At 39.3% G+C, this 24,229-nt stretch overlaps 1 protein-coding gene across 1 annotated transcript in view; it reads left to right on the plus strand.

The window, feature by feature from the left end:
• The first annotated feature begins 19,572 nt into the window (after window positions 1-19,572).
• adcy2a (adenylate cyclase 2a) overlaps window positions 19,573-24,229 on the plus strand; it is a 53,358-nt gene continuing 48,701 nt past the window's right edge. Inside the window, exon 1 of the mRNA XM_041044578.1 lies at window positions 19,573-19,818. Coding sequence (XP_040900512.1) covers window positions 19,588-19,818 — 231 coding nt within the window. The 5' untranslated portion in view covers window positions 19,573-19,587. The remainder of the gene's footprint in view (window positions 19,819-24,229) is intronic.

The following is a 24,229-nucleotide window of genomic DNA, read 5'->3' on the forward strand; positions in this document are numbered from 1 at the left end:
CAGTGGTTTTTAACAGTGTTGCACTGCTAATCAAGTATTTTAAAACTTGTTAAAAGAAATAAAAAATTAAATGAATGAAAAAGAAAAAAATAAGATGAGTTTGGTTCTTTACTTTTCAGTTTAGTCACTTCATTTTTGTTGGCATTGAGTCTGACATCCGTCTGGAAGGTTCTCTCTTCACCTCAATCCAGACCCATCCTCCTCATCTTGCCTGGGGAGGTTTTCTTGGACCCCAAAGCCTCCTCATGGTCCTTTTTCCTCTTCTTGAGATGATCCACCTGGGTCATTATGTTTAGCAAAAATAAAACAGCATACCTCAAGTTATGAACCATCATGCCAATAACATTGGATTAAATGATTAAATAACATCATTAGGTTAGCATCTTTTCCTCTCATTTGAAACTGAATACTCCTTAGAGTTTTTTTTTTTTTTTTTTTGCCAGCCTGACACTCTGCTGTCATATCACCCCCACCCCTGGTGGGGGTAAATAGAGAAAGAGCATTTAATTCTTTTTATGACGGGACACACAATACTGTTGCATAAATTATTTGGTTATTGAATATGTGGTCTCCAGGTGGTTGTCTTTTATTATCTGGTTTACACCTGACTCCCCAGTAATGAGTCTTGGAGTAGTAGCATGTTGGCTTCCAATATTTTCAGAGCACCTCATTCTTCATCATGTTCATCATAGTCACAGACACTGAGGAGCATGTTGTAATTCCTCATGCTTTCTGATGGGGGCACTGCTGCATCATTGCTTATCTGTATCTGATCCATTACCTTTCAGATTGTCAGCAGGGTGCAGGGAAGCAGAACATGACAGAGGAGAAGACTTCAAGAAAATCACTCCTCTGAAGGTTCAGTCACTGGAGGGTTAGTAGCTGGAACTGTTGTCATTTTATACCAATTAAAACCAAGGGAAAAGAGTGTCTTCACTGAGACCCCTTTTACCCCTTCTTGACTCAAAACTAGCTGACTAAGGCACTAAGAAATTAGATCCTGCTTCCATGCCATCATCCACTTTAGGCTCGGTTTTCATTGATGATTAAATAGTAGTGATACTTTGGCACAGGCTACAGTTTATAATATTGTTAAAAGCTGGCTCTTTGTTCCCTGAGGGATTTATTAACCAGGTTAGAGGAGCAGGGAGGCATTGATCCTGAATAGAAGATTTGCAGACACAAATGCTCATGTCACATAAAGACACACATATACACAAACACACACAATCTTCAACCTGGAGACCTAGTCTTGAGTGTTCAAGATGAGAAATACAGTTGCCTCTGCCATGACACGCAGCAGCTGTCTGTACAATCTTTAATGTTGTAACATGATGTGTAATATTTACAAGAATGTGCAACTTTACTGGATGCAGCACACAAGGAAGAAGCAGCCTCCAGCTAACATCCTCCTGCTGAGATCTGCAGTTAGTAAAGAGGACACTTCTCTGTACTAAACACTCACATGAGGACACAAAACCACAAGACGTTGCTGTTCTTACATTTTTCAAATTGTGTTGTAGTGTATCTCCTCCTAAACAAGTCTCTGTTGTTGACTCTTCTGTCTGACCTACAAGCAAATATAAACTTTCTGTGACTTTTTCCATGTAAATCAATGTAATATAAATGTGTGAAATGTGTACTGGCATACTGAAATAAGAAATATAAGAAAATAAGTTCTTTAAAAGAGCTTACTTCCAAATCCCATTTGTATAAAGATTAAAGTTCTCCAATAAAAAAAAGGTCAGTAATTATACCTTCAGGCTGTTTGTGACTGTCAGTGTCTTGACAGTAGAAAATCAGTATCTCTGCCAATTGAAGTCCCACGAACAGGCCCACCACAGTGTGATGTGAATCAGTACGTGGATGTTCTTCTGTATTTAGAGATTAAGGCTAACAGTAAATGCCCTTTCAAACCCCCAGACTCTAGAAAGTAGTGGGTGTTTTTTCTCAACATTTACTGCACAGTTGCTACATGGATTTTGTCATAAGTGGTATCTGGTTCCCCTCAGTGTCACCATCAAGCCTCTCAGACTAGATTTGGTGAAAAATGTTTTTTTTTAACACTCTCTCTCTCTCTTTTGCTCTCCCTTTTGTATTTTTGTCAAATACAGAGTGAAATCTGATCAAAGGCTCTGCCTTAACTGCTGACAGGTCCTGTTTGTTCTGCTCTCAGGATGCATGGAAGACACATTTCTACTATTACGCTATTTACAGCATGGAGCCACCTAGAAACATGATGAGATTACAAAGTGTGGAAAATGGTGGGGGACACAGACAGAGATGCTTTTGTTTCATTAGAATGACTGTGGTTCTAGTCTCATGGACTGATATTTTTCATCATCTATGTTCTCACACTGTGTGAAACATGTTCATTATTCTAACACATCTATTTAAATAACTGGGAAATTCATGTCTTTCCACGGTCCTCTGGTACAAATATAGTATCACTGGTAACTTCTAGTCCTGTATAATGATGAATGCATCTGCATCTGTCTCACTTCACTTATTTTTTTTCTGTCTTCAGTGGCTCACATGAACATGTCTGTTGTGGTAATGGTGTCTAGTGCTTGTCACATATCATACATCCCCTTATTTTGCATGATCAAAGTAAATATCTAACCTTGTGCTTGGTATGTAGACAAAATGAGATATATCAGCTTTGTCTCTGATTTATTTCATATCCATCAGTCTATCAATAATACCTACAGGGGTCTACTACTCTTCGTGTTGATACATTATGCAGCATCCCTCACACATTTCTTACAGATAAATTGGAACATTTGCTCATAACTAAGACAATTTTTTAAATTGGTATTTTGATTGGTATAATTTGTGACAAGTAGACATATCATTAGATGCAGATTATGTTGATTTTGTTCCAGTTGAATACACTTTTACATCTGACTCGCCTTAATGTGTTGCCAGTGTATCATCAGTGTGAGCCTGCACATTTAATTTGGGTTAGTATAGTTCAGATCACTGATGTGTTTTTGGGACACCAGAGCTTAATTCTGAGCCCCTTCAATTAGCCAGCTATGCCTCTTTCCTCTAAAACCAAAAATGTAGGTATAGCTTACAGTGAATCGCTATGTGCTAAACATCAGAACCCATTAAATACAAGCCTATGGGTCCTTATTTTTTCCTGAGGTCAAAGCACATCTCTCCATTAGCCAAAGTGCATAGCCTCTTTTGGCCCAGATATCTTCACTTACCTTGATTTCATGCTCATTCACAGTTTGAGCCACTGTGTGTTCACTTGAGATATCCTTTCTTCTCTGACTCAAAGAGGCCTGGTGGACTCTGTATTCTGCCTGGTAAAATAGCTCCATTCAGCCTCTCCCTAGTATAAAGATCACTAATGACCCATAGACACCAATATTCAGGAGCTTCACACAAAACCTATTTTTCTATGAATAATGGACCCCTTTTTTTCTGCAGCTTTAAGACACAGACTTTACAGCTGAGTGGAACAGACCCTGGTTACATGTGTATTTGCAGCTCATTAGTTGCATTTTTGATATTTCTTCCAGTAGCTTGGCAGTGGGCAGTGTCCATTTTTCATCTTTCACAGGAAAAATATGAATGTCACGAGTGTCAACAAACATTGCATGAACAGCAACACCACTGCGGCACGGTCTTCATCAGCCAGCAACAAAATAAGCCTGCTCTTTGACAAATGCTGGTAAAGATTTTTGCAAGGTTCTTAAAAACAACAAGAAGCTGCATTTATTTTATTCACAACTTCAGCCTCATTCTTATGTTAGATTTTTCTTGGCTGGCACAGAGCTGGAAGAATTTGACACAGACAGAAAAACTGTGATATTTTGACATTCACTTGGTATTGTCCTGCATTAATAACATGGATATCATTTACACATACACACGGGAACCTTTTAATCTGTGTCATGAGTCATCAATGTTACATGTTGGCCTCATGTAATAAAACTGAACCATCAATAATGTCGATGCTGTGGCCACTTGGGTGCAGAGGAAAAAGCTGTTATGTTATGTTATGTACATGTTATGACTTTTTAATTTTGCTGTGGCTGACATGATATCTGCCCATTCAACCATCCAGCAGAAATGGAGCAGCCTTAGCCTTTATTTGGTGTTAAGCCCTGATGAATGTAAGTCCAAATATAACTCTCATGTTAGCTCTGTTTTGGTCTCCTGAGAAAAATATACAGCTGTTTAGTTGCTAAATGCTCCTCTACATAAACAGGCTAGTCTCTAACTTTGTCTATTCACTGTTTGGTACTGTTCAGGTAGCAAAAAAAGTGGGTTGCAAAGCTGTCAAACTGAATCAAAATAGTGTCTGGCCCAGAAAGAAAAAAAAAAAAGATGAAATCATGAAAATCACATAAACAAAATTATTATGCATAGCATCATGCATCATGCATAAGACGACAGCTGGAAGAGTCTCACTTGCAAATAATGAAAAATATTTACTGAAGCTTCTCATGCTTGTTACGTTACAGACTCTTATATTAGTTTTCTGTGCTTCCTGTGTTTTTGTTGGTTTGTGAACTTCAGAAGCTTAAATAAATATTTTCCATTGTTTCACTCCAGCTGTCCTCCTGATGTCTTGTTCTGTATCCCTGTTTTCTTTTTTTTTTTCTTAGTGGATTATATGTTTCTATAATTAACATGCATAGTACGTGCAGGTATGCATTTGTAATATCTTGTGTGTAGGCTATTCATTTCAGAGTGTCTCTGTATACACAAAAAACACTCATGATTCACATCTTGCCAACTCTTATCAACAGTCCCTGGTGGCTGACAAAGTAAATAAACAGCATGGGGTTCAGTTTGTATGAATACACTAAATGTATTGATTTTTTATTTTTTTATTTTTTTTATCTACATTGCAAAATATGTTTTCCCAAAGTGGGGTTCTTTAAAAGGTAACACTAAAAATACCCCATGGGACCATGTGCATGTTTCAGGCAAGATTACTGATGATATGTTCATCTTTGGTGTATACAGTTTTATAAATCTAATGCCTTCCATCAGTATCTTTTCTTTGTTGCTTGCACACTGCACAAGATGAGCATTGGACTAGTCTTGTTCACCTCTTCAAATGGAGATACTTTGGTTGGTTTTCTATTCAGTTTTACACAGCAGAGCAAAATAAAATATAACTTTATTCACTCCTATTTCAACACTATCTTTTGTGAAAGGAAAGAGTCATATCTCTGAGACTGATGGACAGATGAATTTTCTGTCCAGCAGTTTCAGAGACGTGGCTCTTTCCTTTGACGACATGCTCAGAAAGTCAGGGTGCTCTGAAGGGTCGATGAAATCAACATCTCACTCCAGTGCTTTGGTTTGTGTGTTAATTGGTGCCAAAGGTAAAATGATCTTATGAATTTGGGGTTTGTGGTTATGTTTTTATAGTGTTTACTCTTTACCATTTTCTTATGTGCAGTCGTCCATAAACAATCCGTCACTTTTCCCATGACCTTTTGGAATGAGGAAGGATGATTTTAAGGGCACCAAAGATGCAAAAATCTGTGTGTATTACACCTACAATATCCCATAGCTACAATCCTGCTGTCTCTTTCACTCCTATCTCAGTGCTCAGCTCTCAACAGTCTGGGAATTAAAAGTGTTACTTGGATAGAGTCAACAGCAAAAAGACCTTGAGGACCAGTTTTGTTGCATCCTCTGTATGTATATATACATGTATGTGTATGTGTAAGTCATTTATAACTGTTTCAAATGACCATTCAATGGTTTTTAACAGTGTATGTTGATTACTTTGAGGAAGTTTGCGATTGTATTTGTGTGTGTATGTTTGCATGTTTGTTATTCTTTTGCTCTTTGCTCTTGGAATGAAATGTGCTACATAAATAAAGCTTTCACAAGCCAGAAGTGAGAATAACAGATCACTATAATCACAAAAATGTGTGTATAGAAACCAAGGAAGTACAAGGTTGCACAAACCCATGAAACTGAGCATTTTTTTTTTAACTGGCATATGCTAACTTTGGCTGGCACCTGTCAAGTGACAGCTTACACTGACAACAAATGGCAGACACTCTGTTCTAGAGTGAATTAAAATGCTGCTCATTATTCATGATTAAAACAACCAAGCTATCAGATCAGTTAAAGACAGACATTTGGCATCAATCAAGTCCTGCAGTGACAAGCTGCCCATAAGAGGTACTACAGGGATTTGTCAGTGTTTGTGCAGTGACAAGATGCTGGTCCATACTCTGGTACAGACTTCCAATGACGACTCCACTTGTCAGTGTCCACTCACAGATGTAGATAGTGGGAGTCACAAGGTTTTTCTGGACAGTCATGCTGAAAGTCTGCACAATGAACATTTTAATCACAAAAATTAAAAAGACTGAAGTTTAATTGACATACAATTTTTTTTTGGGGGGGGGGGGGGGGGGGGTTGTCTTCTCTACATATCTTGTCTTGTGTGCTTATACCACTTTGTACACATCAGCAATAAACTATGTAAACAGTAGACCCAGATTTGTTAATCGTAACTAGCCTTGACCTCATCTAAATGCAAGGTCTTGATGAGATGAGATGAAAGGCATCACAGTGTGAAATAGAAACAGTTCTGAGACGATATCTCAGTTTGACAACTGGGCTGAATATGGCCCGCAGTGTTGGGATACTGGAAAAGAGTGACAGGTAAATTGACTGTTGGATGATTAATTTTCCCTGGCAAAGATCCAGATCATCCTCAAGTGTCACTGGAAAGGACTTTTTATGACAGCAATGGATGACTTTTATTTTCTTAATTTTCATCTCCACCTAGCTCACTACAAGGCAAGAGATTAAAAGATAAAATAAATATATGGAAATGCTCATCAAACTTCTGACTGTGGATGATAAGAGATGGCAGCTTTTAATGTCTGGAGGATAGCGGGGGGGAGGGGGGTGATTTATTGGTGCTTTCAACATAAGCTGCCACAAATCTTCACTTTTATGCACCAATATCATGGTACAATAGTTGCAATTTTTTGGAGGATTGAATGTGTCACAAAGAGCAGGGTAACTGCAAAATAATATGCATTTTACATTGCAATAACTGTAATAATTTGCTGGCTGTTAAACACAGATATTGGTTACTAGGGATGGGTCTTCACTTGACCTACAATGACCTAAAAATTCAAACAGAATGAAACAAATACTAACAGACATTTGTCATGGTGTAGCTTGGCATAAGTCCATTGAAAAGCGGGATTTGATGGATGAACACATAAAAAGTGGGACAAACAGATGACTCTGGTCTCACCTAAGCTCAATGTGTTCCCCTACTTCACTCCTTGTTTGAGGCTGTCATGAAGGCTGGAGGCTTTTTCTGAACACTGCCTGAGATCTCAGCCTGGCCGTCATGTCTATCACCATAACACATGCAGCTGTGCCCCTTTAATGACGACAAGGCTTTAATTATAGACCTTGTTCATTAACACATCCTGCTTTGCATAGAGCCAGTCAGCTGTGTGCAGTATTTTAGGATATGTCAAATTGTGTGTGCATGTGTCAGTGCTCTGTCACACTTCTTTTATTGCTGTGATCCACGTGGCATGGACAGGTACACTGTTTGCAGTCATACCACTGGCACTGCTGACACACACCCAGAAGATGAAGTAGAAGTTTCTGTCTCTCACATAACTTTTATGTATCTGCCTTTTATGTATCACTGTTATGGCTGTTTTTTTTTTTGTTTGTTTTTTTAAAAAAATATTTTCCATTTCATTCCTTTTTAAAGGTGCATCAATGGACTTTTAGCACATGGCGGGTAAACTGAGATTTTATACTCTCCGAAGCTGATTTATTCAATTATTTATCAAATAATGTGATAAAAATATTGCGTGAAATGTGAAAGAGGTCATTGTAGTGAGAATTACGTGACTCTACGGGTCCCCTCAGCTCTGCAGAATGCCTTAGAGTCTTTCAGGTCCTTGTTTTGATTTTACGCTTCAGGTCCACTATAGTACTGATCTGGTTTGCTCTCATGGACTTACAGAACATAGTGGAACACTTAGCTGCTACACAGCCAGATTTTATTCTCAGAAGTTCGTGGAGACCAAAACAGAGTTAAAAGGAGACTGAATATTGGACTGTGTGTATGTATGGTGTGCCAATGTTTCATTTACAGCTTGCTGCACTTCCCCTAAGTGGAAGAAGAAATGAATCACAGCGAATTTAAATATAACAAAAAGAAAAGGTAGAAAGAGTACTGAAAAAAATGTAGATATGAAGTACGAATTAATTAACACACAATTTGTTTTGTGACTTTCAGACTGGGCCTCCTAAATGGCATTATTACTGCTTTGACATTTTCTTCAACCTCCAGAGTAGATTTAATGTGGAAAATACTGCTAATGGAGGACTGTTTTGATTTAGATTTCTCTATTATCCACTCTAATGGTTTTGATGTTGAAGCTGATTTACAATTCAAACACGGCTATAATGTAACTCAGTCACATTAAAGATTGCATGGTTTCAGAATATTCTGTAGGATATGTCGCTCAGGCGTACATTTAAAAAGACCCAGGTAGTTCTGGGATAAATTAAATATTTAAAAAAAGCCCACATTGTACTGGGGCCTTTCTCAGGCAAGGTCAGGATGTAAATGGAAATGAACAGCGCAGACATTGTACAGACACAGGTATATTTAACAAAAGGGCAAATTGTTATACTGTTTATATTGTCCACTGTCCGGTTTATAAGCAAGCTAAAATGAATGCACTTGTGTGTGTAGCCTTCCTTCACTGTAGGAAGCTATTTTTACATTTATGCAAATGATGAAATGTTTCTATGATGAGGAGTGCCTGTCCTGGCCTGTTTTTTATCTCCACATTTAACATTGATATACTGGATTTGTGACAAGTGATATCCTCAAGAGGATGCATTTATGAGAGATGAAGGCTACTTGAGAGGAGCCCCCCCCCCCCCCCCCCCCCCCCCCCCCCTTTTTCATGCCAGAAGGCACTGGCTGACTATTTTGGTAACTTGGATAAAACTTGAATTTCAAGTTGAATAATAAAAAGACAACTAGATATCAAAGACAGTGTTTACTTCCAGTTACTTGACACTTGCAAAAACACTCTATGACGTCTTTGGTGGTGAATTGGCAACAGTCACAGTCTGTATGTAACTTAGCTGGCATCAGTTACTGTTGACCTATGATGGAAAACTGGCCCTCTGTGCCTTTTGACACAGTGTTTTCGACCTGACGACTCTGGCTGGCCATTCTTTAAATATGTCATGTCTGTGCTGATGGGATTCTCATGATATTTTGTCCGTGTCCCTCCACACCTCCTGTTAGCCCTTCAGCTATGCTCATTGATTTTGTGTAGACTTAAACAACACTTGACATTTGATTTCCTACGCCAACATCACATACTATGAATAAATGTTGCCAAGGTAACTAGAATATCAGGGGTGAGAGGTGTATTGTATGTGTGCATTGATAAACATCTCCTATACAATGCCTTAAGAGACAGGATCCAGCCCTCTAACAACCATCATTGTCAGGGATAACACTGAGGAAAAAGCACTAACACTTTTTCATTTAATACAAATTGTAGCTAACATAAATGTACACACACTCACTACACAGCACGCATATGCACACACATACTAGACATGCATGCAGAGTAAATGGATGTGTGTATGAATGTAAGTTTTTTTTTTTTCATTTATTAAAAGTACCTTCATACCCCAGTTATTCTATGGAGACCACTTTCAAAACACACACACACACACACAGTGCCATTTGATTTGGGGTCACTGCTTTGCCATTGCTGCAAGAATTTTGGAAGCCACACACACGCAAGCACACATTGTTGCTGCAGACACTGCCCTGAGCCTTGGCACCCAAAAGTAGAAACAACTAATGGTATGATATTGAAATCACTCAGTGGAAATGAAGTGGTGCAGCACATTGGGGCCACCTTTAACTCAACACCCACGTCGTAACCTGAGCATTGACATTTGCCATATAACACCTATATCATAGGAGTTTTTGCAGTGTGTTTTGCAGTAAGTGTTCAAACACCTATCCTCCATTGACAAACATTGCACAGTAATCACCTACATTTAGTGATCAAGCTTTTAATCTCAGTGTTTTTGACTGCTTATGGACTTTGGTGCTCGTGCACACAAGCAGACACACCGTAGTTATTAGGCACCTCCAGTGATAGGCACATTATTTTGATGATATTAGAAAATATATTAAAATGTCAAAAAGGATATTTTTTTCACACATTCTACTCTTATTTCCAATAAAAACAGGCATTAGGACCAACCAGAACGTATAAAAGACCACCCCGGCAGTTGCTCCCTCTGGGGCTCATTTTCAAGCAACAAGGTGGTTGCACCTGGGTTTCCCAGCAGCCTGTGACCGAAGGGGGTTATATAAGTGAAAATTAGAAAAGCAGAGGGACACGGAGAGTGATGAATTTGAGAGGCAGTGAGAGAAAGGTGAGAAGAGGGATGCCAAGAGAAAGGAGGCCAGATACTAGAAGTTAAAGAACAGTTAGCAATGGAGGGAGGAGGAGAGACAGAGGTAGTACAAAATAGTGGTTTAACTGGAAAATACTGTAAAGGTCAGCAGCTGATTGCCTCTCCCTTTGCAATGCAATGTAATGTAATGTAATGTAATGTAATGTAATGTAATGTAATGTAATGTAATGTAATGCAGTAAAAAGAAGATGGTGGGAGTGAAAGAGAAAGATAAGTCCCATGACCACACTCCAGCTGTTCTCATTCTGTCAAGTCAAACACGCACACACACACACACACACACACACACACACACACACACACACACACACACACATACACACACACACACACACACACACACAGTGAAGCAGGTACTGTCACATCACCCTCTTCCCAATTCAAAGAGTGACAAAAACAATAAAGCACATGCATTCCCCAGCTCATTTATTTTAAATTTCACACACTGACTTTTTCTTTTTACCCATATTCATTATATTTCGCCTTTGTATTTTATGATTGATGTCAATACGAAGGTTTAACTTGCTACACGGCAGTGCAATCAGAACGGTGGGGCGACTTAAGTGGAGGAAAATTGAGCCCCTGATTAGTTGTTAAGCGTAAATTAAAGAATAAAAGGTGGATCAGGGTTGAGGCTGAATATGTCACACTTTCTTAACTGTGAATGAAGAACTTTTTTCCCCTCTCTGACGCCATGGAGAAGCTGTGAATAATTGAAGTCATTTTCAAAGAGAAGCAGTGTGGAAATTATGGCAGCAAGGAAAAAAAAGATTCTTTCTTCCTCCCACTCTGAATTTAGATACATTCACTTTGCATATCTTTCCCATAGGAAACGAGATATAATTGTGGTGTTACATACAAATTAGAGGTCTTCACTTCTCTTCTCTCCTCTCATTCAGGAACCTTTCACTGATGAGCAAAACAAGACACCTAATTGGTTTGATTCTATCAGGAAACTAAAAGCTTTGTTGTCTGTGTTTAAAAGAGGAAGGTCAGTGAGTCCCTTGTTGGGTTTATGGCTCCTGTGCATGTGCAAGTGCAACATACTGTAAATACACCTTGGGCTATTTTGCAGTCTCCTGTCAACCTGAATCCAAAGAACCAGTGATTAAACAAGACCTTTCTGAATAAAAATAGAACATTTAAATAACTGCAATTTCCATTGCAGCCCTTCATTCATATCATCCATGCATGCATGTGTAGTTTTTCAGGAAGACTCACTGACAGCTTAAGATGATACACGTCAGTGAGTACGCACAGACAATGAAGAGTTAAAATACTGTAGTGACTGAAAATGTCCAAGTCTATCTTGAGATCTAGGTTATGCCAGATGAGAACTGGAGACAGCCAGAATCAGATCAGATTCATGGCAGGAAAAGGGTAAGATGCTCTAAACCTTCTAGCAAGCTGCACCCTTGGTAAAAGGAGGGTAGGTGGTGTTAGCATACTGTCTAACAATGCCTTTAAGAGGGTGGTGAGTTACCAAGTGTAACATAAATATATGTAAACGGGCAATATATTGCCTGCTGTTTAAATGTAGACTGTATTTTGAATTTTGATCAAATTGATTCAATCAATTAGTAAATATCAATCAATCAATCAATAAATCAACCAACCAACCAACCAACCAATCAATCAATCAATCAAAAAAAAAACATTAAAGCTAAGTTTTCAAGCCAGTAGTTTTGGTGCATTAAATCTGAAAGCATTCTTTAATGTGTTAGTTGTTGTTGTGTTGTTAGCACAGTGAGAACCTAATTAAGCAAAGCTAACATTAGTTAGCTCATGCGCTGCTTTTAGTCTGTGTTGCAATCTGTGTCCCCGAGTTCAGGCCAAGCCATGTCAACACAGACTGTCCTACTATATTGTGTGAACAGTCCCCACACCTGCGACGAGTGGGACCGAGTTGACGCTTGCTGTTGACGCCACGCCGCCCCTCCGAGAAAAGGCTGTTACCTTCCCGGTTCCCGTAGCAGCTCAACACCCCTCGTCTTTACTCTCGTTATCTCTATAGCTGTGTCCTGTTTGAGTGTACAATAGGTGAGAAGAGACCACTTTTTGAGGTCGAGAAATATAAAGACACACAAAAAAAGATAACGAGCCAAAGCTCTGGCGATTAGCTTTTCAGATGAGACGCTTGCCATTGGGCCTGGGCCACACTTCTTATCTCACCAAACGTTGTGTTTTTTTCGTATTATGTCAGTAAGTTATCAGAGCATTAGGTGAAGAGCAGTATTTTTTTTTTTCTCACGGTAAACAAAAAACACTTGACTGCAGCTCTTCATTTTTCTGTCCGCTCATCAACGATGGATGAATATTATCATCGATGGCTTTTACACCAAGGAAAACTCAGTGTGGGATGTTGGTGGACACACGGGTGCGTTGCGTGCCATCGCTCTTCCTGCAGGTAAGATGGTAACTCCAGAGACTTTGTTTTGACTTAAAGGAACTATCTTATGGTATGTTTCATATTTGTGATGGAGTGTGTGAAGGGACAACATAATAAGTGACTGCTTGGGCTTACAAAGTGAGCGGTCGTTGCCAAAAATGCTGCAGCGCTGTTAATGACTTAATTGTCATCAGCTGCAATCGCGGACAGTGCCTCAGAGTTTGAGGCTTGGAGAACTTCAGAGGGTGAACAGATGGACGGAAAAGTTGAGAAAGGAAGAAGCAGGTGATTTATGGGATTCCGTTACTGTTGTGAGTTGGCTGTTTCAATGCTATAATAATTAATTTGAATTCTTTTGAGTTTGGGTTCTTAAAAGCCTCACAACCCCCGCACAATACATCTAACTAGATAGCGTGACTTTGTGTTGTGTGTTTTAATACTTTTGAAATGTAGCTTGGTTTGCACCTTTTAATCTTCATATACAGGCTAAATTATAAGTGCTGGTTATGTCTCTTTATCACTTTGGAAACAGAAACACTGTGGCAGGTGAAACCCTGGGCACTCCAGATTAAAAAAAAAAAATGTTATTCTAATGTTTTAATTCCTTCATCCATTCATAAAACTCATGTTTATTTGCCCTACTATGTGAGCTATTTAAAGACAGTAATATTAAAAACAGCTTAGACTGTATATTTGTATACACTGCAACATGGGAAATAATGTGTGAAATATGCTGGGGATATCTAATGTTGCATATTTATGACAATTTCTATTTTCATTGTCAAGGTCATATATATCAGCCATTTGGCTGAACTTGTGTGCTGACTTAAAAAAAGAAAAAAGAAAAAGTAATTCTGAGCCATGAACCTCCATCTTGGATTCATATGATCAGCATCAGTTAAAATCTTAAAATTGAACTTAAAGCCTCTGGATTCTGATAAAATTCTTCAAAATTTGCAGTGGCATCAAAGAGATTTGCTGATAAAGAACCAAAGAAAAAGCAACTGATTGTATGGCTCTTGACTGATCACAGCTTCTAAAGCAAAGAATGAAGCAACTGAAAAAAAAAACATGCTCAGCTGGCAGACACAGATAGCACCAGGCTAACTGCCATAGCTTCAGGTGGTCTGTCTGCTTTCATTGCAGAAGCAGATCCTCACTAATTTGGTGACAGACTTTGTTTGTAAAACGCCTTCTGTTTTTAAGCTCCCGGGGGCAGGGGGGGCACTAATAATAGTTTAAAAGATAAGAGGTTCTTTGACATCATATAGCACAACACTTGCATTTGAACTACTAGTTGGTTAAAAAAAAATCTCTGCTATGCCAGAATTCCTTTTCCTTTTTTTGTTTTTTTCTTTTCCAAAGTGATGGTCTTGCAGAGTAATGTATCGAGGCTAGTATTGGTTTGGACTGAAAATAAAAACGAGTCATAAATGCTTTCAGGACTGGTTGTACAATAGTGCTTTAAAGAAATAACATCAGTCGGAATATGACAGTAATTTCTATTCTGGGTCTTACTGTTCTAGTTTTGGCTAATATTGTGTGAGCACAATGGGATCAAGGAGATGCAAGCCTCAAAGCTGTGTGTTCAACTGCAACAACATATGCCGCTGTAAACATAAAAGTAGTGCATGAAAATGTGTGTCCTCTTAGAAGAACTAGGACTGAAGAACCAGTGCTCCCAGATCTTATTGAGGCTAGCACTTACTAATGTCTAGGGCAGTTCATTTCTGTAAGAAACGTTCCAACCAAACTGACTGTACCTGCTATCCATAAACAGTTGCTGGCTTGGGAGGTTTTTCTTGGTAGGCGACGTGCCCCCCTTATCACCTAAGTAATGAGAGAACTATTAGAACCGCATCACATGTTGTTGCTGAAAGGGTTCCTTGAAGTGGAGAGCCCCCTGCAGAGAATGCAGACAAATTTTCCTGACAGTGAAGAAAACAACTGCTAAGGAGAGAAATGCAGTGTCCTGAACAGGATAGATATTATGCAGCTGAAAAGTAAACTTGCTGTTATTGTCAAAATCAGCCATTATTCATGTTGCTGTGTAAAAATGTGGCATCTATAAACTAGAGGGAAGGGGGCATGGAGAGTGTCTGAATCAGCTTCCATTGTCAATTATTTATCTCCACATGTCCTCGTGTGCACATGTCTATTTCTTGTAGTTTTCCACTGGTCTGCTGATCCATATAATATAACCTGTTCAGTTTCAGCTTGAAAACATATTGCACATGAAAATGAGCCTTTTCCCATGAAGACACAGATTCATAAATGCCAGCTCCATTCATTTCTGCAGCAGTCAGTTGATCTGTGATGCGTTTGAATTGACAGGGATTAGTGTGTTGCCCACAGCTCTCTGGAGAACAAACTCTGCAGTGGTGACCCTAGTAGTTAAACAGCTAAAGCACCGATCTTGGACTTCCCGTTATTATAATTTCTTGTTACTTATCGGCTGTTATAAATGCACATACTCATGTATCTGCAGTGAGCTTAAATCAGCCAATAAAATTTGCCTGGTCTCTAATACAGTAACAATTGCATGCTGTCTTGTTTCTGCCCTAAATTTGTCTGAAATTCAAGTACCACTGTTGCCTTTTCTTTCCCAAGTGAGAGAGATTTTCTGCATCTTTGTATTACTCTGATTAGTTTACCTCACCTGCTGATTTCTTAGAATACAGCAAAGGGGTACTGATGAGCTTTGCGTGATGTATTGACAACTGAGAGCTGTTTGGCGATAAATCAGCAGTAATCATTGCAAGTACTTAAATGCGAGTGTGTATGTCCATGCACATATGAGCATACATGTATATACCTGTGGGTGGTATGCGTGAAAACACACAGTTTCCCTCTTTAGGGAGAAAGCGTGTGCCTGCTTTTCTTGACCTCCACTTAACCCTGAATAGGTCAATATCAGCCAGTTGCCTCACAACCTCTTATGTGTGCAAATGTGTTTGCATTCATCTCACCTCCTTTTGCCTCCCTCGCAGTCTATTTTGGATGCTGCTCTCATCACCTTAGTGCAAAAGTCAACAAACGTCATCACATATTTTTATCTCAGTATTACACTCCGTGAAGTAATAGGTATTTGTTGATCATGAGAAGTAAAATATGATGTCATAAATGCAAAACCACAGATACAAATGTAAATTCCATTTCATACTGTGTGTCCTCATGGAACTGGCCTATCCAATGTGTAAAATTTCTCATAACTGAGGCCCTTTTACAAAAAAACAAACCAACCTGTGGCAGTCTGCAACAGTTCATACAACAGTCTTATAGATACTGGCTTTCCTGTTTCTATGGTTTCCTGTTTCTGTGCTTTGTCAAGTAATGTACTAACTCATGTTACTTTTTCTGTGATACAGGGAATTACTTACTGAGTCGGTGTACAGAAATATACCTTTGCACTATCCTCATCACCTACAACACATGACCAAATCAAACCCTATCAGCGATATTTAGCCACAGGAGAGATGATGTTATAACGAAGCAAAGGGGTACAAGATGGTGGAGTAAAGGAATAGGAAGTAGGTTGAGATGGAATGAGCTTGCCAATAGGGAGGATGAGAGGTGGGGGGAGGAAAGGAAAATGAAAGGCATGTGGGAAAAGGAACCTGAGGGCCTGGGGTGGAAAATGGTTTAAGGGGAAAATATCGCATGAGGTAAGAGATACAGTAGCTGAGGTTCAGGACATGGAGGCAGACATTGAGGGCCTGAGTGTAGGAAAGAGGATTTTGATGGAGAGAGAGTGAAAGGTTGCATTGCAGAGGGTGGGGACAGAATGAAGGGTGTGAAGAATCAGGATGGGGAAGATGAGGACTGTAATTCAAGAGCAGAGGAAGGATACTGGTGGAAAATCATCAGAAAATGAGTGGGTAAATGTGTGAGGATGAAATAAGAAGTGAAGCCAGCAGAGAAAGATAAGAGAAAGGAGGTGAAAGAAAGGGCATGATGAAGATGAGGAAAGTGAGGAAAGAAAAACAACATGGTGCAGGAAAGGGTAGATGCTTTTTTCTTTTTCTTCTTCTTTTTTTAAACTGCGTCTCACCAGTGCTTGTGATAAAACCATCACTACCGCTCCCATTATCTCCAACAGCATCACAACTGGAAAGGAATCAGTGTCAGGTTTTCAAAGCTATTGGCTGCTTTTTCTTTACCTTCCTACTTTTATGGATATATAATACAGAGCTTTACTTTTCAATTTTCATTAAATTGGTCATAAAATCTACCAAATGAATGGTCATGCTAATTAAAATCAGATTAGATGAAGCTGTAATGATCCCCGTGAGGAAATTGGGTCTTTGTAGGAGCAGAGAAAAGGATATAGATAAGAACAACGCCAATGCAGACTATGAAAGATAACAAAATAATTACAACAGTATGCAGTGAGATAACAAATGGTTAATTGATTGAATGTGTGTTTGTAGAAGCTTTTTACAGATCTGCAATGAACAGAAAAGATTTTGCCACTTGTACAATAGGCATTTACTAGTTGCACTGATTGGTGGAGAGTTCCATCACATTTCTCGGCTTATGTTTATATTTGGGTGTTTGGTGGACACATTTCCCTCCCTCACTGTATGTGAAGGGAGTTAATTTTGCATCAATTAGTTCAGAACACTGAAAAATAAATTTGAAATTTTTAATAGCTTTGTATTTGCAGAAACGGTGTAAACTGTTCACTGTGGCATACAGCAATTTTAGAAGTGTAGAAAGGGCTTCTGAAACACACTTAGCTCAAAGGGTTGAGCAAATTCAAAACACGTCGCACAGCTCTTCTCCAGTGCCATGTTTTCATCTGTCTCGCCTCCATCAGGGTGGTCGTCTTCAAAGGGATGGGGTTTGATAGCATTTTATCATATCTGGATCCTTTATGCCTTATCAAATCTTTTTAAATAGTTTGTTTGGTGGAGAATTGTTGTTTTATTGACTTTGGAACATTTAAGCTGGTCTGCCATGTTTTTTTTTTTATGCAGAAGGGTTGATGACGTACACGTTTGTATATGTCATAAGTCTTTTTCTGCTGCCTTTAGTGTCTGAAAGAGAGACTGAACAAAGAATGTGAATAAAAGATTCAAGAAGGGATTCATTGGCCGCTGAATATTTTACCAACTTGGAACAAACTAATTTGAAGGCAATGGCCAAATTTTTGATCTTGGCATAATGTTTTGGATGTAGTCGCAGATGGTGTCAAGGTGTTGCAATAGAAAAACCGTACAACCATGCTCTGCCCCTCATCCTGGCACAAAGACCGACAATGGATCTATGTTTGGCAGCATGTAAGTGACTGTCCACCCACTTAATTATATGAATGAAGGTTGCAAAATAAATGTACTGGGCTAGAATAAAATCACTCACACAAGTGACAACCCGAACAACCCATTAAATATTCTTTATGAATATTTATATGTGCAATTATAAATTAATGCTCTGTGGAGTAATAGTTCAGCAATTTAAACTCTGCACTCAAATGAGGTAGTTCATGTTGAGAGGGGGTCAGAGGAATCTGGAAGTCATCATTTATTTATTTTTACAAAAGAAGCAGTTTGGCACCATGTTCATCATGTTTTGGAGCCTGTGTATGCAGAGTCTGTGCATGCGTGTTTTCGGGTGTGTGCATACAGTATTTGAGTAAATGCCCTGTGTGCATGTGTCCCCTTTTTGCTGTGCTTTCTGAGCGTCTTATTTGCACAAAAGAACAAAAGAGTCATCTGTCAGAAACCACAGAGTTGTAACGCATAATTGAGCCAAAATATTCTAAAATGTATATGTTCTATTGTGTTTTTCATGTGGAAAAACAGCTGTCACCATTTTTTTTAAACTGACCTTCACTCATGGATAGTTCCCCTTTACTCTCTATTTTTGTCCGTCTTCTACCAGTTCACCTTTAACTGTTTGGACAAATCAGTAGGCAGATTACTGTCCAGTTTTTTGGGAGAGAGCAGGTGAGAGGGACTGGGATGACTGATAAACTTAAGGTGTGATGGAGTTGGGTTATCTTGGTTCAGAAAATCATCATCTCTGAGATTTAGCTGAAAATTTGAGCTCAAACTATTTTTTCCTCCAAAGCTTTTTTTTCTCATTTTCAGTTCAAATAATTACATGGCATTAATATCACATATTATTATCCATTACATATTATAATATCACATAAAGAATACTGCATAAATGTCAATGATTTCTCCAATCTCTCTTTTGCTTCTCTCACTTGCTGACTTCTCCCTGCTGCTGCACCTTCTTTTTCTCCCTCCCCCTCCCCCTTAGCCCTCTCTCCCTCCCATTTCTCTTCACTTCCCTCCCACTTTTCTCTCTCACTCTAAAGAGCACTCAGTCTCTGCACTCCCCTTCATTTCCCGCTCCAACATGTTGGCAGGAGGAGAACGAGGAGGATGCTGCGCTCTACCCTTGGTGTGTTCTTGCCACCTCTCCGGCCAGCGCACGCTGCCTCTGACTCAGAGTCAGCTTTCAGTTGTCTCCGCCTGAAGGACTTAAGAGAGGAGGCGGAGGAGAAACCGAAGGATACGCTGGACATCAGGAGCTCTCACACCAGGGTCCCCAACAGGAACAACAACAGCAGGAGAGCAGAACAGAGCAACTGCTCCTCATCCGTGGTGGAAACTACTAATACCTCAGCAGTGACCACCTCCTCTGGTTTTCCTTCCTCCTCTTCCTCCTTCTCGGCTCCAAGATCCATGTGGCAAGAGGCAATAAGGAGGAAGCGTTATCTCCTGGACCGGGCAGGGGAGTCCGGTGAAGGGGATAAAGGAGGAGGTAGAGGTCAGGAGAAGAGGAACAGGTCCCCCGACTGGCTGTATGAGTCCTACTATTGTATGAGCCAGCAGCATCCACTGATTGTGTTTCTGCTACTCATAGTGATGGGAGCCTGCCTGGCTCTGCTGACTGTGTTCTTTGCTTCAGGACTGGTAAGCTGCTCATTCACAACATGTGCACACACACACACACACGCACACACAGAGGTTCGCTATGCAAATTAAAAAAGTACAAATAGACAAACGTCCAGGACCATACAAACATATGAATGGGATTATACTCCAGCATGATATGTTGCATATCCCTGTGTATTGGCTGTAAATGACAATGACAGTATGTGTTGGAAATTCATGTTAAGTGTGAGCTCTTTAAACAGTGTGAACAGGCATGGGAGTGTGTACGCAAACATACACAAACACACACACAGCAGTTTTTAACGTATTCTATAAGCAGGCATAGAAATAGTGTTACACAAACTGGCTTGCCAATTATGTGTACAGAGAGTGCACACAAGTATGTGTGTGCTCTCCTCTCATTGACTCATGCATACAAACTTGTGCAACACCTATATGCCCGCGCGTGCACACTCTCACAGCATGCGGTCCTCATCGCAGCACTAATGTGAAGAGAAGGGTGAGATAAAAGTGAGGGGGGAATAAGGGGCTTAGTTATTGTCTGAGCTCATGGTTGACTGAACTACAGAAAGGAGATCTGTTTCCCTCTGTCACTATTTTGACAGGATTATCTTTGCTCTAAAAACCTGAAAAAATTCAATGCAGTGAGGGCAAAGGCACTGTGTAAAATAAAAAGACACTGAGCTAAAAAAAAAAAAAAAAGACTTTATTTGTGTGCATTTTGTCTGGCTGGGATTTAACTATAAAGAACCTACCTGATAATATGTTTCTAAAGAGTTTTAGAACAGGATGATATATTAAAAAAAAATCTTATGATTAACTTTTAAAGGATGTTCTAATATAACCTTATTAGAGCTTATTACATTTTTGCATTAGGAGAGTGCCTCTCCCATTCCCTGTCTCTGCTGAGTCTGCTATTAAGAAGGGATTAGTCTAAAACACACTGAAAGAGACAGTGTGAGACAGAGAGAGCACTGACACACACACACACACACACACACACACACACACACACATCACTCTGCATCTCAGAAAACTCATCAGAACACAATTAATCAAAAGGAACACTTATGCATTGCAGCTAGACAAAAATAAAGAAAATAATAAATAATAAAAACTTGCATGGTATGTTGATTTCATGCACATAACAAACAGATGGTGAGGACAGGAACATCAGTGGTTGGAGAGCCAGCAATTGCATTTCCATGCAATCAAAACAATCATTCAAACAAAACAGAATCACTTAAGTCTAATTAGGCAACAAATGAAATCCGTTTTCCGAAAGATTAGAAGAGACAACAATCTTTTGAAAGAATCATATTTTTGAATCTTTTGAGTTTTGAATCATCACCTCAGCCACAACTTGTGTTTATACTTTAATGAGTTACCTTGTTTTTAATTCATTTAGATTTATTATTCAATCCAGCTGGCAACATTTCTGTTAAAGCTGTGATAATGTGTGGAAGTATAATTTAACCAGCAACTAAGACATTAAATATCAGAAACATGGATGCTCCAAAGCCAAAAAGAAGGCCTTTGAAATTTCCAGTTTTGAGGAGAATGTTTTCCCACAATCAGACACAAAACATATAATTTTGCGCCTTTTGGTAGCAATGTTTCTGTGGGCACACAATCAACAAGCATCTCAGTGAATGTTTTTTATCTGTTAGGCCACTGCTGAGTCTCTGTCTGTCCTGCATCCTCTTTTTGCTCAATCCCTGTGCTGTATAGGCACGACTTTTGCAGCTTTTCTTCTCCATCGTCCTCTATTCCTCTTCACTCTCGTGTCATCTCTCACCTCCTCATATATCTGTCTCTCTTTTATTTGTATCCTATCATCCCTTCATCCTGCTTGCTGGCTGACCTAAATCCTGTGCTGTTTTGGAGCTCTGCTCTGGGCGAGACAAACTCTCTGTGGCTCTCTGCAGCCACACACATCCTCTGCTGTCCCAGTGCATTGACTGTGTGCATGAGAAAGAGACAGAGGGAAGGTGGGGGGTGGGGGTTTAAAGAAGGAGAGAGAGGGAGACAGAGAGGAGAGGAGAGGAGAGGGGGAGAAGTGCAAAGAGCAGCACAGTGAGATAGGCTGGCTGACGAACAGATAGATGATTTGGTCACTTTCGAAAATGATGGGATAAAAACCAACAAATCATCCCCTTTTAAATGAACAGCAGGCACGATTGTTAATTTTTACAACATCAGTTAAAAAAAGGGAACTTGAATATAGAACTTAGATATTTGGAATTTTTAAAGATCAAAAATTAACAGGAGACCAAAACTCACTCAGTCAACTAGTCTTCACATGTTTATGATATTAATAATTTATTCTGACAGTATATATTACTTAAATACATATTTTTGGAGCGACATCAGAAAATGGTTTGAGTTCCAGGACTGACAAAGAATAAGTAATATTGTTATCACTGCAACATTACAAAGAAATACAAAACTGCAACAGTGAGCCTTTAAATGAGCCGCCTGACACTAGCAAAAGGGGTAGTGATAATAATTGTCTCGGAACACCCAGCAAGAAGAATGCCAGTGAACGTTAGCCTAATATTAGGCTATTTACGTTTTTCAAATGAGAAGTCATGTTTGAAGTCAAGAAGTCAAGGAGTTTGCATGTTACCTTCTTGGGGCCTTCCTTTACCCTGACTTTGGATTTCCTGCCCAACTTCTGTAGTTCTTTAATAACCACAGGGACCAGCCGTGTAAATGACACCTGTCCATGACTGACTTCCCGTGGAATCTGATTTTTCTTTTTTTACCCTCTTGTGATCATCAGACCAATCAAAACGTGGTCCATTGAGACTCTTCTCATCGACTAATGTTTGGTTGACTATTATGTAGGCACTGTAGTGGACAGGTAAACAGTGTCATTGTGCAATAAGGTTTTCTTTAAAGAGTCAGCAAATTACCAGCCCTGATAGGAAAACAAATAAAAGTTGGAATCGGCTTTCACCCAATAGCAAAATGACATAAGGCTATTTGGAGTTGAATTCTATTTTTGATTGGTCTATTTCGGTGTATATCACAGATTTCCTTGCCTACACATCCAAATGTGTCAGTGAGGATGTGGCACATCTGTCTACATGTCAATATCTATATACGTGACCTTCTTCCATCCCCTGTCACACCACTGGAAAAGCATTGATGGGATGAAGCCTGGCGAAGGCAGGCAGCAGAAACGACTCATTTCACTGTGCTGTCCTCCCACATCCACCTTGAAGAAACTCCTGAAATTTTTATTAGAACTTTCAGATCTAAGTGTGTTTCAGAAAGGCAGCAGCAAATCCATTATGAATGTGGCTTCAACTTTGCTACTGTTAGCACTGGGGGCTTTTTAGGGTTTTTCCTCACTGCACAGGATGTTCTCAGTTCAGTATAAAGGTTTCTTCACTTTGTACATTTGTGTATTGAATGGAGGATATGGATCCCTGGTTTGTGCATTCAACCATACTGAAATCATTTTAGTTTTTAATTAAGCTGTTTGACTTTACCATCAGTGTTTATACTTGATGATGTTACACATTGTGTTGCTCAATCATTTGTCATTCTCTGGTTTTATGAGAACATGTATTTGCGTTATGATCATTTTAATATCTGTATGCTCGAGTGAATACTTCACTCTCCGATAATGGGCAGCAACAGGATGGGTAGTATTTTTTTCTCTTTCCTGGACAAAGTTGTCCATAAAGTTCTCCTTTATGACCTGTTCATGTTTAAAATTTCTAAATTAAATTAAATTAACATCTAACAGCTCAAGCTAGAGAAACAAGTATGCTGCAACATGCAGCAGGTATATATAGACAGAAAAGAATTACATGCTTTATTTCAGTACATAAACCTGAAATATTCTCATGTTGGCTTTTTACCTTTTCACCCTCCTTTATATCTTATAGTGATGTGGTATTTCCCAGTGTGTATTTGAAGTCTTGTTCTGAGTCATGTTATCCTGTGGCTCAAACATAAAGTTAAAGCTACTGAAGGACATACAGAGCAAAAGGGCATTTGTTTCATCTTGTCACTCTCAGATTACATCAAGCAAAAGAGGGTTATCTTAGTAGTGACACCTTGTTGTGTTTCAAAAAGCAGGAAATCAGAGGAGAAACTGTTATGCATTTACTGCCTCTCTGGGTCATTCACATGTCTGCCTTGGTTGTTTGTGCTTTCAGGACACTAAAGAGAAAAGACAGAGCTAGAGGAGTGGCTTTTTATAACACAGTTAGGCTGTTTCATGCCCCCTTGAGAAGTCTCTGTCTTCTAAATGTTATTCTTTGTTTATCTCTCTCTCAGGCAAACCTAGTTCTCCCTCAAATTAATTATTCCTCTTTTCTCTGATAAATTACATATATCTTTCCCCTCTCTCTTAAATTGCCCATGTGGCTCACTGTCTCTCTCTTGTGCTCTCTTGTTTTTTTTTGTCCTT

Source organism: Toxotes jaculatrix, chromosome 8 (genome assembly GCF_017976425.1).
Source record: "Toxotes jaculatrix isolate fToxJac2 chromosome 8, fToxJac2.pri, whole genome shotgun sequence".
NCBI lineage: Eukaryota > Metazoa > Chordata > Actinopteri > Toxotidae > Toxotes > Toxotes jaculatrix.